This window comes from Melanostigma gelatinosum (assembly GCF_949748355.1).
Source record: "Melanostigma gelatinosum genome assembly, chromosome: 16".
In the NCBI taxonomy this organism is placed as follows: domain Eukaryota; kingdom Metazoa; phylum Chordata; class Actinopteri; order Perciformes; family Zoarcidae; genus Melanostigma; species Melanostigma gelatinosum.
The window spans coordinates 24,153,103-24,169,871 of NC_136649.1; the positions used below are offsets into that span (position 1 = coordinate 24,153,103).

The window sequence follows — 16,769 nt, forward strand, 5'->3', positions numbered from 1 at the left end:
TGGAGGAGATCGTGCCCTCATGTCTGTCTGTGAGGCTCAGCGAGAGGAGAGCGTGCCCTCATGTCTGTCTGTGAGGCTCAGCGTCAGGAGAGCGTGCCCTCATGTCTGTCTGTGAGGCTTAGCGTGAGGAGAGCGTGCCCTCATGTCTGTCTGTGAGGCTCAGCGTGAGGAGAGCGTGCCCTCATGTCTGTCTGTGAGGCTCAGCGTGAGGAGAGCGTGCCCTCATGTCTGTCTGTGAGGCTCAGCGTGGCGGAGAGCGTGCCCTCATGTCTGTCTGTGAGGCTCAGCGTGAGGAGAGCGTGCCCTCATGTCTGTCTGTGAGGCTCAGCGTAGAGGAGAGCGTGCCCTTATGTCTGTCTGTGAGGCTCAGCGTGAGGAGAGCGTGCCCTCATGTCTGTCTGTGAGGCTCAGCGTGAGGAGAGCGTGCCCTCATGTCTGTCTGTGAGGCTCAGCGTGAGGAGAGCGTGCCCTCATGTCTGTCTGTGAGGCTCAGCGTAGAGGAGAGCGTGCCCTCATGTCTGTCTGTGAGGCTCAGCGTGAGGAGAGCGTGCCCTCATGTCTGTCTGTGAGGCTCAGCGTGAGGAGAGCGTGCCCTCATGTCTGTCTGTGAGGCTCAGCATGAGGCGAGCGTGCCCTCATGTCTGTCTGTGAGGCTCAGCGTAGCGGAGAGCGTGCCCTCATGTCTGTCTGTGAGGCTCAGCGTGGAGGAGAGCGTGCCCTCATGTCTGTCTGTGAGGCTTAGCGTGGAGGAGTCGTGCCCTCATGTCTGTCTGTGAGGCTTAGCGTGGAGGAGATCGTGCCCTCATGTCTGTCTGTGAGGCTCAGCGTGAGGAGAGCGTGCCCTCATGTCTGTCTGTGAGGCTCAGCGCCAGAGCGGCTTAAAGGCTGAACTCACTCCTGCAGCCGGGTCAGGCCGAGGACTTCTTCTTTTGATTCGATTCTCTTTCAGGCGTCGGCTGCCCGCTCCGTCCCCGACAGACGCCATGTTCACAGCTGCAGGCCTGAGCTGAGAAGGTGCTTCACACGTGAATGTTGGTGTCTTTCTTTGGGTACCAGATGGGCGGAGGTTTCCATAACAGATTGTCTGGCAGAGGGTCCAGAGTTACACCACATGTCGGAATATTTGAAAGATCTGCAGTGAATCCCACCCAGCTGGTCCACTTGAGCACTTTACAACAAATGCTATCAAATGTTGATCCGGGTTGTGAAGATGCAGATTGATTGATGGTTTTGATCTCGTTCCTAACGGAGGACAGCAGGAAGACCATACTACTCGTGAGACATCGTCTGTGCAGCAGAGTTCTGCAGATATTAGATGCTGGGACTTTATAATCATAGAACAGTATTGTGGGAGGTTTCTGCAGGAACCCTGATGAGCAGGTCTTTGCCCAGGTCTGCAGCGCGTTGGTCCTCTCGACAGCACGGCGGCTAAAACTTGGGCTGGTAGAGCGCGACGCGTCCACTGAGGCAGCCCGAGGCCAGCTGGCAGTGCGTCGGGGAGAACTTGGTGGTGAGCACCACGTCGCTGTGCGAGTAGATGGAGCGGATCTCCCTCAGGCAGCTGGTCTGGACGGGCATGCAGTCGACCAGCTCGCCGCAGTTCTCGTCGAAGGCCAGCAGGCGGACGCCGTAGCCGTACGGGGAGCAGATGAGCCGGCCGTCCGGGCTGAAGCACAGCTCCTTGATGTAGCCCCGGCCCACGTTGGCCTCCTCGATGTAGTGCGTGAGGCGGAGGGAGCAGCGCGGGGACACCAGCGGCCGGGTGGGCGCGCCGTCCTGGAACTCGTACACACACGTCCACTGGAGAGAGAAGACGGAGACAAATCTTCAAAATGACCTGTCATCCCGATAATAAGTTATCATGAGGTGGCTTGTGTTCAGAAGATGATCCTTTGTTAAGAAGCAAAGAAGAGTTTTGTAGTAAGACGTGTTTATGTCAGCTATTATCTTAAAGTGTTGTTAAGGTCTTTGAACCAAATCTAAAAACAGTATTCAGCCCGACTGATTCTTCCATAGCTAATAGATCTATCTATATATCTATATATCTATATATCTATATCTATAGATATCTATATCTATATCTATATATAGATATGAACTAAAGGGAGGATCTATGGACCAGGCCTGAGGTGACGGAGCTGCTCACCTCCTGGTCGTCCATGTTGCTGGAGCAGCGGATCAGCGTGGCCCAGCCCTTGGGGTGCAGCTGCAGCGAGGTGATGCAGTTCCCTCGGTCTCGCTCTCCGGGGATCTCTGGAGTCAGGACCTCCAGGCTGTTTCTGGGAGAAAGACCTGCGAGGACAACGCGAATGCTTTATTGTCTCCATCTTTGTTACTTTGGCCGGAGCCTCAGCTGACATGTATGACTCCGTTTCCTCTGACCTTCTCGGGGAGGGTGGATCTTGCTGGAGTCGTGTCCCTGGCGAGGAGTTCCAGCTGACCTGGACGCAGACGAGCCTCCATCTACGGAGTCACAGCGTCACAAACCACTTCATTCAGTGTGGAACCAACAGGAACCTCCTTCACAGGCCGTGTCTCTGATCACACATTTTCTGAGACGTCTACTTCAACAGTGTTACAACTAAATGTCAATTTCTTGACGCGCAAAATTATCTTTTAAAATCGGCACATATGTGTAATTCTCCTTTTCCCCCGAAATCAGGTCACATGGTGGTCAACCAGAAGAGGCACGACTTCTATTTCCCAATAAAAGCAGCTTTCAACACGACGTTCGAGCCGAAGGAAGCGATCGGACGAGCTTATCACAGCCTGCGCCGGCCAAAGATACCGACGTTTCAAAAAGATCAAGATGTTTAGGAAGAAGACCACGAGCCTCCTTTAAGTCTTCATGAACTCATTGACTGATCAAACTGCTTCACGTGACCACCGATACGACGGCTTCTTTGGGGAGGAAAGGAGCGTGAACATGTGGGCGGTGCCGGGTGTTCAGGGAGGCGGCGGTCTGACCTGAGCTGAGGGGCGTCCGGCGGGCTCGCAGCATGCGGTAGCTGCCCACCTCCAGGGACTGGGTGAGGTCCAGGTCGTGGAGGATCAGCAGGTACCCCGAGGAGGTGGAGATGAGCATCTTGGAGCAGTCGGGCGTCAGACGCATCCTCATCAGGTAGCGGGTGTGGAAGAACTTCTTGTGCGGGCAGCCGTCCTCTGTGAACCTGCAGGGGGGGCGTGACAGAAGCTTTGATGGCTGAAATAATGAAGTGTGAATCTGTTGAAAGGACTTCAGAGACCAGCGGTTTGGATCAAGACACGCGCGCTCGATGAAGAGACTCGCGTTCTAAGATCCACTCTTCATGTCCGCAGTGCAAACCGGCGCTCACACAACTGCACCAACCTGTTGGTGTCCCACGTGATGACGTTGCCGTCGAAGCCGGACGTGACGAGCAGACGAGTGTTGGTGTCGTACTCGATGTTCTTCACCCAGCTGGCGTGGCCGTGCAGCGAGCAAACCTTGGAGTTCAGCTTCCGGAGATCCCATAATGCAATGGTGGTGTCGTCAGAGCAGGTGGCAAACAAACGATTGTCCAAAAACCTGCAGCGCCACAGATATGACGGGATTATTGGACACGAATCAAACATTCATATCCCGACAGGGAGCTTCATCTAACGTGGTGGAGCAGCCGATTCTTTCCGTCTCCTTTAAAGCTCTCTGGATGAGTCACTACTTGAGAAAAGCACCTGATGTTGTTGACGCAGTCCTCGTGGGCCTCCGTCAGCGTCTTAATGTGCGTGGACGAGATGGGATCAAACAGCAGCACTTCAGTCTGCTCACAGGCCACCGTCAGCACCGACCTGAGCCGACCAATCACAGGACAGCATTCTGATTACGCTTTCAACACAACATCTGAGACACAACATACATGATGCACACAACATACATGATGCACACAACATACATGATGCACACAACATACATGATGCACACAACATACATGATGCACACAACATACATGATGCACACAGTACACGATAATAACAGGCATGTATCGTAGAAGTATTAATGGGGACGCATCATAGTATGTATGTGTGTGTATGTATGTATGTATATATGTGCGTATAATAATCATTTTATAAAAATAAATAAGATAAATAACTATTCCTTCTTATAACCCAAGAATGTCAATTTACCAATTTCCATTCTTGCATCAGGTTGATTTGAAGTCCTTCACCAGAATGATGAAAGACCATCAATCACTGTCTTACATTTGAATGGATGTTGGACTTCGGTAGAAGTTCAAACACCAGCTTATGCCATCCCATAATTACAGGTGATGTATTGTGAGTCTATCAGCAGATGTTAGAAGAACTGAGGCTGCAGAAGAAGAGAGACTTCCTGTTCCTGGACACGGTTCTTAGATTGAAGACGTGGTTCTGGTCATAAACGTCTCTGCAGATGATATGATAATATAATACCAAGAAGGAAATGCCTCATAAACCATCAATCTGTCCGTGAATGTACTTCGCACGACATCCCGGACTGTATGCAGAATCTTTGTGGACCAAAAGTTGTATTCATGCGAATAATGTTATTACAATTGTGTCATAACATGAGATCAGTTTCCTCATTAAAGGCCTGAAAGAGGTAAAGCTCTGCAGCATCCACTTCACTGTCCTGCTGTCACAACCGGACCGGACCGGACCGGACCGGACCGGGTTGCAGGATTCACTTCCTACCTTTGAGTCCCTGAGGCTAAACATGCTGTTGTCCTCAGTTTACTGCGAGTGGTTTTGTTTTGAGAAACTCAAATGATCATGTTGTGATCAGTTGAGAGCTTCATCTTGAATATGTTTCATGAACATCCACCAGTGGGCTTTCCTACACGAGTGGTCCTTGGATGCTGCAGGTGTCATGAAGCAATTCAAGCACTTTCCAGGCAATCTACCCATTCAGTGCACTGTTTAATAACATGCCAATAGTGCCAACCCTCTGAACATGACCTCCTGCCATAGAGGGGTCGTCTTACCCGTCCGGAGAGTACTCCAGGTTGAACACCGCTCCGTGCGTCTGGGTGCTCAGGTTGACAGACTCCGCCGCCGGATTCATTGAGCAGTACAAGCTGGTCATTGTCCTGAAGTTTTCCCTGGCTGGGTCCACAAACACCCCTCGCCTTATAGTCCTGCTCTGCAGCCAGGAGAACAGGGTATTCCCCCTGCGGGTGACCGCGCTGGAGCCCTCGCCGCTGGAGCCCGGCGGTGGCGCGGTGGGCGGTTCGCAGCGGGGCTCTCGCTCCTCCGACGCCGGAGACCTCGCTCTGCGCTCCGGCCTAATCCCGCTGCTGCCCGGCGGAGAGGGAGAAACCCTCGGAGCGATTTCATCTTCCACGTCCGAGTCGTCGATGTCGGGGTCGTCCTCTTTGTCGCCGCCGCTGGTGTTGGGCCTGTCCTGCGACTCGTCCGCGTCCTCGCTGTCGCTCTGGTGCTCCGAGCTCATTGTAGCTACTCCGGCGTCCGACACAGCCGTCGGTGTTTCAGGGAAAAGTTGCCCGACTCGGGTCACCCAGCGAGCATGCAACCGTGTCTCCTTTACAGCCGTTTATGGTGCCATGGCGGTGGATTTTTAGCTGCATACGTTCCGTTCAAATTGTATTTTGTCAGGCTCGGCAGCGCCTTAACTGCGCGCGTCAACACAAACACGGTTAACTTACACGCGACCGGAAGAGAACAGGTTCAGCCTTCAAAATAAACTTCCAAATATATTTTGTTCCACATGTGTGTTAAATTAAAACCAAATACAGTACGATGATTACTTATTCATTTTTAATCACATTTTGTTTATTTGTTGCTGTTTGTCAACCAAATGATGTACCAACAAATCAATTTATCAATAAATATTTTAAGCTGAAGCGTCCAGACGGAAGTTTCATGTTTTTTATTCGAACTAACTCATTTTCTCCTCACCAAAACAAACGCCAACTAAAAGAATGACGTATTTCCGCATCCGTGTTCACTTTCAGGTGCACTGTAGATTGGTGACTGCCATCTGATGGACAGACACTGCACGTGCTTCTGTGTGCGTGTGTGTGTGTAACAATTCTAACTAACTGAACGAGTCATTACGAATGTGTTTTGTTTTAATTGGGACACATTCAGGTGCATTTGTACCTGGATTGCGCAGGAGGCGAGACGCGTGGAGGGCAAATGAGGCAGTGGCTGCTGGGACGCACGTCCACCTACTTGCTCACGAGTAACACGTACATTCACGCGCACACGTACACTCTGACACATGAAGAGAATAAACAGCTGAGCTCTTTCGGGGGCAGACGTCAAAAATGACAAGTATGCAAGTATGCAAGACACTGCGCTCCCTCCAGGTGGAGCCGCTGCGCGTTGTTATGCACGACGGCACGTCCGAGCTCATCCAGAAAGCCCACGAGCCGTCCCCAGTGGAGCCTGATCATGTCAGCCATGTTGTCCCGGTGCAGCCAGCTTCCGGTCATCCTGTGTCTGGACTTCCAGCCGCCTTTCAAACCTTCCTGCCAGTGACTTCTGCACCCAGTACAGCAGTTTGGCTGCTGCGACCAGAAAACGGACAACAGAGACACACTGGGACATCGGAGAGACACTGGGACAACAGAGAGACACTGGGACATCGGAGAGACACTGGGACAACGGAGAGACACTGGGACAACGGAGAGACACTGGGACAACGGAGAGACACTGGGACAACGGAGAGACACTGGGACAACAGAGAGACACTGGGACATCGGAGAGACACTGGGACATCGGAGAGACACTGGGACAACGGAGAGACACTGGGACAACGGAGAGACACTGGGACAACGGAGAGACACTGGGACAACAGAGAGACACTGGGACAACAGAGAGACACTGGGACATCGGAGAGACACTGGGACATCGGAAAGACACTGGGACATCGGAGAGACACTGGGACATCGGAGAGACACTGGGACATCGGAGAGACACTGGGACAACAGAGAGACACTGGGACATCGGAGAGACACTGGGACATCGGAGAGACACTGGGACAACGGAGAGACACTGGGACAACGGAGAGACACTGGGACAACAGAGAGACACTGGGACAACAGAGAGACACTGGGACAACAGAGAGACACTGGGACATCAGAGAGACACTGGGACAACAGAGAGACACTGGGACATCAGAGAGACACTGGGACATCAGAGACCCAGGTAAATATGTATGCTCTTATGTGTGTGAAATATACATTTTAATAATAAAAATGTGAGGAATATAAGAAGTGACTTCACAGAACGAAACATTGCTCAGTGCGATATTTAACTCTCCATCACCTCCATCAGCCTAATTAAAGCCATCATTAAAGTTCCGCTCACTAAATAGATCAAAGTTCAGCATCATGCAACTTGTCGTCGGATTGTATTGACATCACTCCTGTTCCTCCATTTAATGTAATCCACATTTGAATCAACAGTTGGGCAGAAACAATTTAGAAATGTAATTTTGATGAGAAAGGGAAGCTGCATTAACTCTGCATTAACTCTTTAGAGGGTTAGGTTCCAACCCAGAGTCTTTATTGGGACTGAAAACGTGGAATAACGTAACGCAACATGTTTAAAGATGAAGTGAAGCTTCGTCCCTACGGCCTGTTGAGGTGGTCAGTGAAGGCACAGCGCCCCCTGCTGGCCATCGTATGGAACTAGAACTGTTCTCAAGAGACCAGAACGTTCCGCACTCAGAACTCTTTCACTGGTCTGCAGTCTGACAAGTGACACAGAAGAGCATTCTGTTCCTGCTGACCCGACGTCAAACAATGTTCATTTCAAAGTACGACTTCTTTCTTTGACGTTATTATGTAATCATATAGAATGTACAAATATAGATGATTATCTCTTTTTGATGTCATTTTGCCACCTGGGACTTAATTAACGACTGAGTCAAAGAATACAATCTGTTTTTGTCATTTTGTGCAAACAGTCCATTTGAAATTTCTTAAAATTACAAACTTGTGCCTTAAAAGATGAAGACGTGAAGATGTTCAGTGTTCGCTGTGAGAAGAGTTCATGTGAATCAATGATTTGTCCTTAAGCAGGTTGTTGTTGTGCAGCAGCTCTTTTATTGCAGGAATACGACACATGCCGAGTACAGTATCACGGACGGCGTGATTCCTCTCGTTACAGCAGCACGACTGACCAGCGAGGCGGTCACACTTCTTCTTCCTGCATCGACTGAAGTGGCCGAGCTCACTCATCACACCGGGAGAAGAGTTTGACTCCATCAACGGCTGATCTTGTAGACCACGTCGCCGACCTGCAGGACGCCCGTCTTCTTCACGTTGTGCAGCTGTCCAAACAGCGGAGACGACTTGTAGATGTGCTTCTCGGATGGTTTGCATTGCCGGTAGCTGTGAGACAAGCGCAGACAGAAAGACATTCAATGTGAAGTCGTGCAGGAAAGATGACCGATGTGTGAATAGCTGTCGTTTTAGAGATATTAGACAAGCTCAGAAAGCACCGGACAAAATGTCAATAACATACATCAACAATAATAATAATAATAATACACAACTCAACGCAGCTACATGTACGTCTGTGTACAGACAGTGTTGCAGCGTTGCCATATTTTACTGACATTAAAAAGCCTCAGATCCTTCAATCTGTAGAACTGTTATAGAAGTAACCACATGTTCCGTCTGTCCAACATGCGTGTGCATTCCATCATAACTGAACATGCTGCAGGTAGAACGTCACCTCTTCAGTGTGTCCAGAGGCTCTTTCCTGGTGATTACTCCTGTTTCAGGGTCAACGGTGGTGAAAACACATCTGGAAGCAACAGAAGTTACATGCGAGTTTGACGCTGCAGCGTTGGATTCATTGCCGTCTCTGAATGAAATGGATGTGAAGCATCAGCTGCGTTACCGTCCGCACGATCTTGCTCGCTGCAGTCGCACGCTGCCGACCTGGATCTCTTCCCACCAATCCTGAAAAAGCCGACAGTTGGTTATTTGGAGTTGGAGATAAAATGAGTGAACACTGGTCACACCGAATAAGGGCGAGGTGCTGGTGAGAACTAAAGGGACCAGATGATCACTCACTGAAGCTCACGGACTGCAGTGGAGACACAACGCATCTGCTGCTTCTAAGACCGTTGGTGGTTTGAATCTAATCTGTACATGACTGCCTCCACATGTTCTTCTCTTTCACAGAATCAAGACTTCTGATCTTGAAGCCAAACATGAATCGGCAGAGAAAGAAATCGGAAAACAATATCAACGTACCTCATCGAATGATTCACAGCCACTGACGACGATGTTTGGGCGGAAACGCTCCACCGTCACGTCCTGCTGGAGTCTGCTGCCGAGATCCTTGACGGAGGACTCGGACAGCAGCATCACAGGTCCCATATCTGCATAGACCACCTCCTGCAGTCACACACAAGACACTGTTCTCTTCTTGCACCTTCATGGAAACACCACAATAACGGGCAATAACTATTGACGCGTCAATAGATCGACGCGTCAATAGATCGACGCGTCAATAGATCGACGCGTCAATAGATCGACGCGTCAATAGATCGACGCGTCAAACTATTGACGCATCGATCTATTGATGTGGTAAAGACGTGGTAAAGACGTGGTAAAGACGTGGTAAAGGCGTGGTAAAGATGTGGTAAAGGTGTGGTAAAGGTGTGGTAAAGGTGTAGTAAAGACGTGGTAAAGACGTGGTAAAGATGTGGTAAAGGTGTAGTAAAGACGTGGTAAAGGTGTGGTAAAGACGTGGTAAAGACGTGGTAAAGACGTGGTAAAGACGTGGTAAAGACGTAGTAAAGACGTAGTAAAGACGTGGTAAAGGCGTGGTAAAGGCGTGGTAAAGGCGTGGTAAAGGCGTGGTAAAGGCGTGGTAAAGACGTAGTAAAGATGTGGTAAAGACGTGGTAAAGACGTGGTAAAGATGTAGTAAAGACGTGGTAAAGACGTGGTAAAGACGTGGTAAAGGCGTGGTAAAGGCGTGGTAAAGGCGTGGTAAAGATGTAGTAAAGACGTGGTAAAGACGTGGTAAAGACGTGGTAAAGACGTGGTAAAGGCGTGGTAAAGATGTAGTAAAGATGTGGTAAAGACGTGGTAAAGACGTGGTAAAGACGTGGTAAAGATGTGGTAAAGACGTGGTAAAGACGTGGTAAAGACGTGGTAAAGGCGTGGTAAAGATGTGGTAAAGGTGTGGTAAAGGTGTGGTAAAGGTGTGGTAAAGGCGTGGTAAAGGCGTGGTAAAGGCGTGGTAAAGATGTAGTAAAGATGTGGTAAAGGTGTGGTAAAGGCGTGGTAAAGGCGTGGTAAAGGCGTGGTAAAGACGTGGTAAAGACGTGGTAAAGGCGTGGTAAAGGCGTGGTAAAGGCGTGGTAAAGGTGTAGTAAAGATGTGGTAAAGGTGTGGTAAAGGTGTGGTAAAGGCGTGGTAAAGGCGTGGTAAAGGCGTGGTAAAGATGTAGTAAAGATGTGGTAAAGGTGTGGTAAAGGCGTGGTAAAGGCGTGGTAAAGGCGTGGTAAAGACGTGGTAAAGACGTAGTAAAGACGTGGTAAAGACGTGGTAAAGACGTGGTAAAGATGTAGTAAAGACGTGGTAAAGACGTAGTAAAGACGTGGTAAAGACGTAGTAAAGACGTGGTAAAGACGTGGTAAAGATGTAAAGACGCGGTAAAGACGTGGTAAAGACGTGGTAAGACTTCATGGTGACGCTGACATAAAGGTGAGACCTGCTCCTCTTCAGGAGAGTCAGTCAGGCCCGGGTATCGGGTATCTGCTCCACACAGCTGCTGCTGTTTACCTCCAGCTGTTGGGGGAGAGTGCTGCTCTCCTCCGGCCTCCTGCCCGTCATCTGGGGCTCGTGGTGCACCAGGCGAAAGCTCGTCTCCTCCCCCAGATAAGCAGTGAGCCAGCGAGACGATTCGTCGCCGCAATCCCTTCCCTGGATCCCGACTCCGAACACTCTGCAGCACAAAACAACAAGACGCATTCATACCGTCTGACGACAGAGTTAGAACAATGTGGATAACATTAGGACTGTAAACCTGTTCTACAGCTTAAAACAAGAGTCACCAACGACTTCTGAAGCATCTATGATGAGCCTCTCTTACTCGCTAAACACTAAACTGTGATGTGGAACCTGCAGTCGATGACGGCGTTGTCGGACTGCTCGATGGGGAACCTCAGCTCCTCCATGTCCGGGCCGTTCAGACGGACCTGACCTCCCTCGCAGCTCAGCGACACCAGCACCAGACGAGGCTGCTGTCGGCCCGTCACCATGTGGCCGTCCTCCGTCACCACCAGCCAGTGTCTGAAGCAAGACAAACAAGAGCCGTGGATCTACCCCCAACTGCACCATTTGGCATCCCTGGTTTTCAAAGCAAAATTACAGGAAGAGGACGTCACATCCGTAAACCCCAGATCTATCTGGACTTTCATTTTTATCATACAATAAACATGTTCCTGCAAAAGAGAGCACCAGTGAGGTTACAGGTGTTCATTTAATCCTGTTTCACTTCTCATCTCATCAATGTTTCAACTCAAAAAGGGCGATTTCAGGATTATGACCAGTGAAGCTGGTGAGATGTGGAAGTGGTGGTGAAACAACAAACAAAGGTAATCTATCGGACTTAATTCTGATATGTTGTTTATATTATTATAGAGTCTATTCTTAATGTTGTTCTATTATACAGTATATTCAGATTTCTAGCTCTTTTGTACTTTGATTTTTTTTATCTAACTTTCTCTACTTGGTTTACTGGATTCTATCGATAATTCAGACTATTCTATAAACTTTGGGGTATTTCAAAAGACCTTTCAGGTCTAACCAGCCACAACTCCTGCAAACACGGAAGAACCTCCAACAATGAATAAGTCATGATGCTCCATCCCAGTGAGCACGAACCAGGATTTCAACGTTGATTTCTGGTTGAAAAAGCGTTGATATGGGGTCTGAACGTCTAAGACGTATTTTAACCGTCTGTTGAACCGGCTAAATTACAGTTACAATATCAACGTGTCACAAAACACCAATTTGTTTTAAAATATTGATGGTTTGTTCAGTTGTAGGTTGAAAGAGACGCGATTTTGGTTCCTTTAAACGTATTTCTCCAAAATCATATTCCGCTGTCCGTTCATATGTGGTCTACACGAAGACGTGATTTCAACGCATTCAATGTCTCATATAAAATGTCGTAAATATGGAACTATAGACTGTGTGCTGTCCACAAGAAGCTCCCAGGACATCATAATGAGAGCAGAGCACATTATGTCTGTATGTTCACTAAAATACAACTCAGTGTTTACTGCTGGAATACGCATGCGCACGGACTCTGCATTGTTCTAAGTTAGAGGCTGGAAACACGACACGGTTTGCGCTAACGTTAGCTAGCTCTTACTGAGTGATGAGGAAGTGAACGAGCTGACGGAATAAACGAGGCTTCACGCTAACGACGTACTCTGTAAGTACTTGAACTACTTTATTCCAGTATTGCAAACCGAAATATTATTACCATACCATTACTATCATGTTATGATCATCATGCGGGCGAGGCTGAGGCTGAATACGCGGTTAAAACACGGTGAGGCTGAATACGCGGTTAAAACACGGTGAGGCTGAATACGCGGTTAAAACACGGTGAGGCTGAATACGCGGTTAAAACACGGTGAGGCTGAATACGCGGTTAAAACACGGTGAGGCTGAATACGCGGTTAAAACACGGTGAGGCTGAATACACGGTTAAAACACGGTGAGGCTGAATACACGGTTAAAACACGGTGAGGCTGAATACGCGGTTAAAACACGGTGAGGCTGAATACACGGTTAAAACACGGTGAGGCTGAATACACGGTTAAAACACGGTGAGGCTGAATACACGGTTAAAACACGGTGAGGCTGAATACACGGTTAAAACACGGTGAGGCTGAATACACGGTTAAAACACGGTGAGGCTGAATACACGGTTAAAACACGGTGAGGCTGAATACACGGTTAAAACACGGTGAGGCTGAATACACGGTTAAAACACGGTGAGGCTGAATACACGGTTAAAACACGGTGAGGCTGAATACACGGTTAAAACACGGTGAGGCTGAATACACGGTTAAAACACGGTGAGGCTGAATACACGGTTAAAACACGGTGAGGCTGAATACACGGTTAAAACACGGTGAGGCTGAATACACGGTTAAAACACGGTGAGGCTGAATACACGGTTAAAACACGGTGAGGCTGAATACACGGTTAAAACACGGTGAGGCTGAATACACGGTTAAAACACGGTGAGGCTGAATACACGGTTAAAACACGGTGAGGCTGAATACACGGTTAAAACACGGTGAGGCTGAATACACGGTTAAAACACGGTGAGGCTGAATACACTGTTAAAACACGGTGAGGCTGAGTACACGGTTAAAACACGGTGAGGCTGAGTACACGGTTAAAACACGGTGAGGCTGAGTACACGGTTAAAACACGGTGAGGCTGAGTACACGGTTAAAACACGGTGAGGCTGAGTACACGGTTAAAACACGGTGAGGCTGAGTACACGGTTAAAACACGGTGAGGCTGAGTACACGGTTAAAACACGGTGAGGTTGAGTACACGGTTAAAACACGGTGAGGCTGAGTACACGGTTAAAACACGGTGAGGCTGAATACACGGTTAAAACACGGTGAGGCTGAATACACGGTTAAAACACGGTGAGGCTGAGTACACGGTTAAAACACGGTGAGGCTGAGTACACGGTTAAAACACGGTGAGGTTGAGTACACGGTTAAAACACGGTGAGGCTGAGTACACGGTTAAAACAAGGTGAGGCTGAGTACACGGTTAAAACACGGTGAGGTTGAATACACGGTGAATACACGGTGAGGTTGAGTACACGGTGAATACACGGTGAGGTTGAATACACGGTGAATACACGGTGGTTGAATACACGGTGAATACACGGTGAGGTTGAATACACGGTGAATACACGGTGAGGTTGAATACACGGTTAAAACACGGTGAGGTTGAATACACGGTGAATACACGGTGAGGTTGAGTACACGGTTAAAACACGGTGAGGTTGAGTACACGGTTAAAACACGGTGAGGTTGAGTACACGGTTAAAACACGGTGAGGCTGAGTACACGGTTAAAACACGGTGAGGTTGAATACACGGTGAGGCTGAATACACGGTTAATACACGGTGAGGCTGAATACACGGTTAAAACACGGTGAGGCTGAGTACACGGTTAAAACACGGTGAGGCTGAGTACACGGTTAAAACACGGTGAGGCTGAGTACACGGTTAAAACACGGTGAGGCTGAGTACACGGTTAAAACACGGTGAGGTTGAGTACACGGTTAAAACACGGTGAGGCTGAGTACACGGTTAAAACACGGTGAGGTTGAGTACACGGTTAAAACACGGTGAGGCTGAGTACACGGTTAAAACACGGTGAGGCTGAATACACGGTTAAAACACGGTGAGGTTGAGTACACGGTTAAAACACGGTGAGGCTGAGTACACGGTTAAAACACGGTGAGGTTGAGTACACGGTTAAAACACGGTGAGGCTGAGTACACGGTTAAAACACGGTGAGGCTGAGTACACGGTTAAAACACGGTGAGGCTGAGTACACGGTTAAAACACGGTGAGGTTGAATACACGGTTAAAACACGGTGAGGCTGAGTACACGGTTAAAACACGGTGAGGCTGAGTACACGGTTAAAACACGGTGAGGTTGAGTACACGGTGAATACACGGTGAGGTTGAATACACGGTGAATACACGGTGAGGTTGAATACACGGTGAATACACGGTGAGGTTGAATACACGGTGAATACACGGTGAGGTTGAATACACGGTGAATACACGGTGAGGTTGAATACACGGTTAAAACACGGTGAGGTTGAATACACGGTGAATACACGGTGAGGTTGAGTACACGGTTAAAACACGGTGAGGTTGAATACACGGTGAGGCTGAATACACGGTTAAAACACGGTGAGGCTGAGTACACGGTTAAAACACGGTGAGGCTGAGTACACGGTTAAAACACGGTGAGGCTGAGTACACGGTTAAAACACGGTGAGGCTGAGTACACGGTTAAAACACGGTGAGGTTGAGTACACGGTTAAAACACGGTGAGGCTGAGTACACGGTTAAAACACGGTGAGGTTGAGTACACGGTTAAAACACGGTGAGGCTGAATACACGGTTAAAACACGGTGAGGTTGAGTACACGGTTAAAACACGGTGAGGCTGAATACACGGTTAAAACACGGTGAGGTTGAGTACACGGTTAAAACACGGTGAGGCTGAGTACACGGTTAAAACACGGTGAGGTTGAGTACACGGTTAAAACACGGTGAGGTTGAATACACGGTTAAAACACGGTGAGGCTGAGTACACGGTTAAAACACGGTGAGGCTGAATACACGGTTAAAACACGGTGAGGCTGAGTACACGGTTAAAACACGGTGAGGCTGAGTACACGGTTAAAACACGGTGAGGCTGAGTACACGGTTAAAACACGGTGAGGCTGAGTACACGGTTAAAACACGGTGAGGTTGAATACACGGTGAATACACGGTGAGGTTGAGTACACGGTTAAAACACGGTGAGGTTGAGTACACGGTTAAAACACGGTGAGGCTGAGTACACGGTTAAAACACGGTGAGGCTGAATACACGGTTAAAACACGGTGAGGTTGAATACACGGTGAATACACGGTGAGGTTGAGTACACGGTTAAAACACGGTGAGGTTGAATACACGGTGAATACACGGTGAGGTTGAGTACACGGTTAAAACACGGTGAGGTTGAATACACGGTGAATACACGGTGAGGTTGAGTACACGGTTAAAACACGGTGAGGTTGAATACACGGTGAATACACGGTGAGGCTGAGTACACTGTTAAAACACGGTGAGGCTGAATACACGGCGAATACACGGTGAGGCAGATCGTCCTTCTGTGGACAGTTTGCTTCACGGACCTCAGAAGTCTCTCAGACTTCAGTGAATGTCCGAAACGTTGTGCAAACATCAGCACACTCACCGATCCTGCAGCTCTCCGGACTTCAGCCCGTTGTGTTGGCATTGAGCCAGAGTCACGGACACGGCTCTGCCAGACTTCAGAGGGTGGATGAGGAGCTTCGACACAACTCCCACGCGATCAAGTTTTTCTGTCGTTCGCAGGTATTTATACACAAGACCAACGAAGCCCAGAACTGCTACTCCGCCTGCAAGAAGAGCAGCTTTCTTATTCCGGACTAACGCGCTCACAGCCAGCTCCTTCAGCTCCTTCAGCTCCATGTTGGGGACATCTCAAGTCTCTCTGTCATGTCCTCGCTCCTCGATCGAACCGGAAGTTGTTCTGCGCATGTTGGGGACATCTCAAGTCTCTTAACTGCATCCCCGTTTCCCTCACTTGCGTCCTTTCCTTGCGTCTAGTCCCTCCCACCAGGGATGCATGGAGGAAACCATGCAAGGAGACAGGAACGAGGAAATATGTTTTCGGAGACATGAGACGTCCTTTCCTCAGTTGCGTCACGTGAAGCGACGTCTGTTTGATGACAGAGGATCAGCTGATCAGCTGTCAGTCGGCTTTAACAGCTGGAGAGACTTTAGATAAGTTAGTGTCTGTTCACATGATCACTTTACTGAATAACAGTAACTAATAATATAATAACTAATAAAGACACACAGTGATCACCACTGTACTTAATCATCAGATCATGAAAACACAAATCTTTCTAATAAATGTAGAAAGTTGTTTGTGGTCCTTTTGTTGTTCAGACTACAATGA

The 16,769-nt window shown here is 48.8% G+C and overlaps 2 protein-coding genes across 4 annotated transcripts; both read right to left on the minus strand.

The window, feature by feature from the left end:
- Positions 1 to 701: 701 nt before the first annotated feature.
- wdr32 (WD repeat domain 32) lies at positions 702 to 5,628 on the minus strand. Of its 2 annotated transcripts, XM_079286229.1 has the most exons (7): positions 4,980 to 5,628; positions 3,694 to 3,807; positions 3,350 to 3,547; positions 2,968 to 3,170; positions 2,383 to 2,463; positions 2,147 to 2,292; positions 702 to 1,800 (listed from the first exon to the last, which is right to left on the minus strand). In XM_079286229.1, exons 1-7 carry the CDS (start codon positions 5,444 to 5,446, stop codon positions 1,429 to 1,431), a joined length of 1,581 nt encoding a protein of 526 aa, XP_079142355.1. In that variant the 5' UTR covers positions 5,447 to 5,628; the 3' UTR covers positions 702 to 1,428. The 2 variants fall into 2 exon arrangements, with proteins under 2 accessions (XP_079142355.1, XP_079142354.1); XM_079286228.1 differs by lacking the exon at positions 2,383 to 2,463 and having other exon boundaries at positions 2,147 to 2,312; positions 2,880 to 3,170.
- A 1,868-nt stretch (positions 5,629 to 7,496) lies between these two features.
- marc1 (mitochondrial amidoxime reducing component 1) lies at positions 7,497 to 16,693 on the minus strand. Of its 2 annotated transcripts, none has more exons than XM_079286285.1 (7): positions 16,020 to 16,693; positions 11,111 to 11,281; positions 10,772 to 10,934; positions 9,231 to 9,374; positions 8,872 to 8,933; positions 8,704 to 8,775; positions 7,497 to 8,357 (listed from the first exon to the last, which is right to left on the minus strand). In XM_079286285.1, exons 1-7 carry the CDS (start codon positions 16,274 to 16,276, stop codon positions 8,231 to 8,233), a joined length of 996 nt encoding a protein of 331 aa, XP_079142411.1. In that variant the 5' UTR covers positions 16,277 to 16,693; the 3' UTR covers positions 7,497 to 8,230. The 2 variants fall into 2 exon arrangements, with proteins under 2 accessions (XP_079142411.1, XP_079142412.1); XM_079286286.1 differs by having other exon boundaries at positions 11,082 to 11,281; positions 16,020 to 16,210.
- Between the last annotated feature and the right edge of the window lie 76 nt (positions 16,694 to 16,769).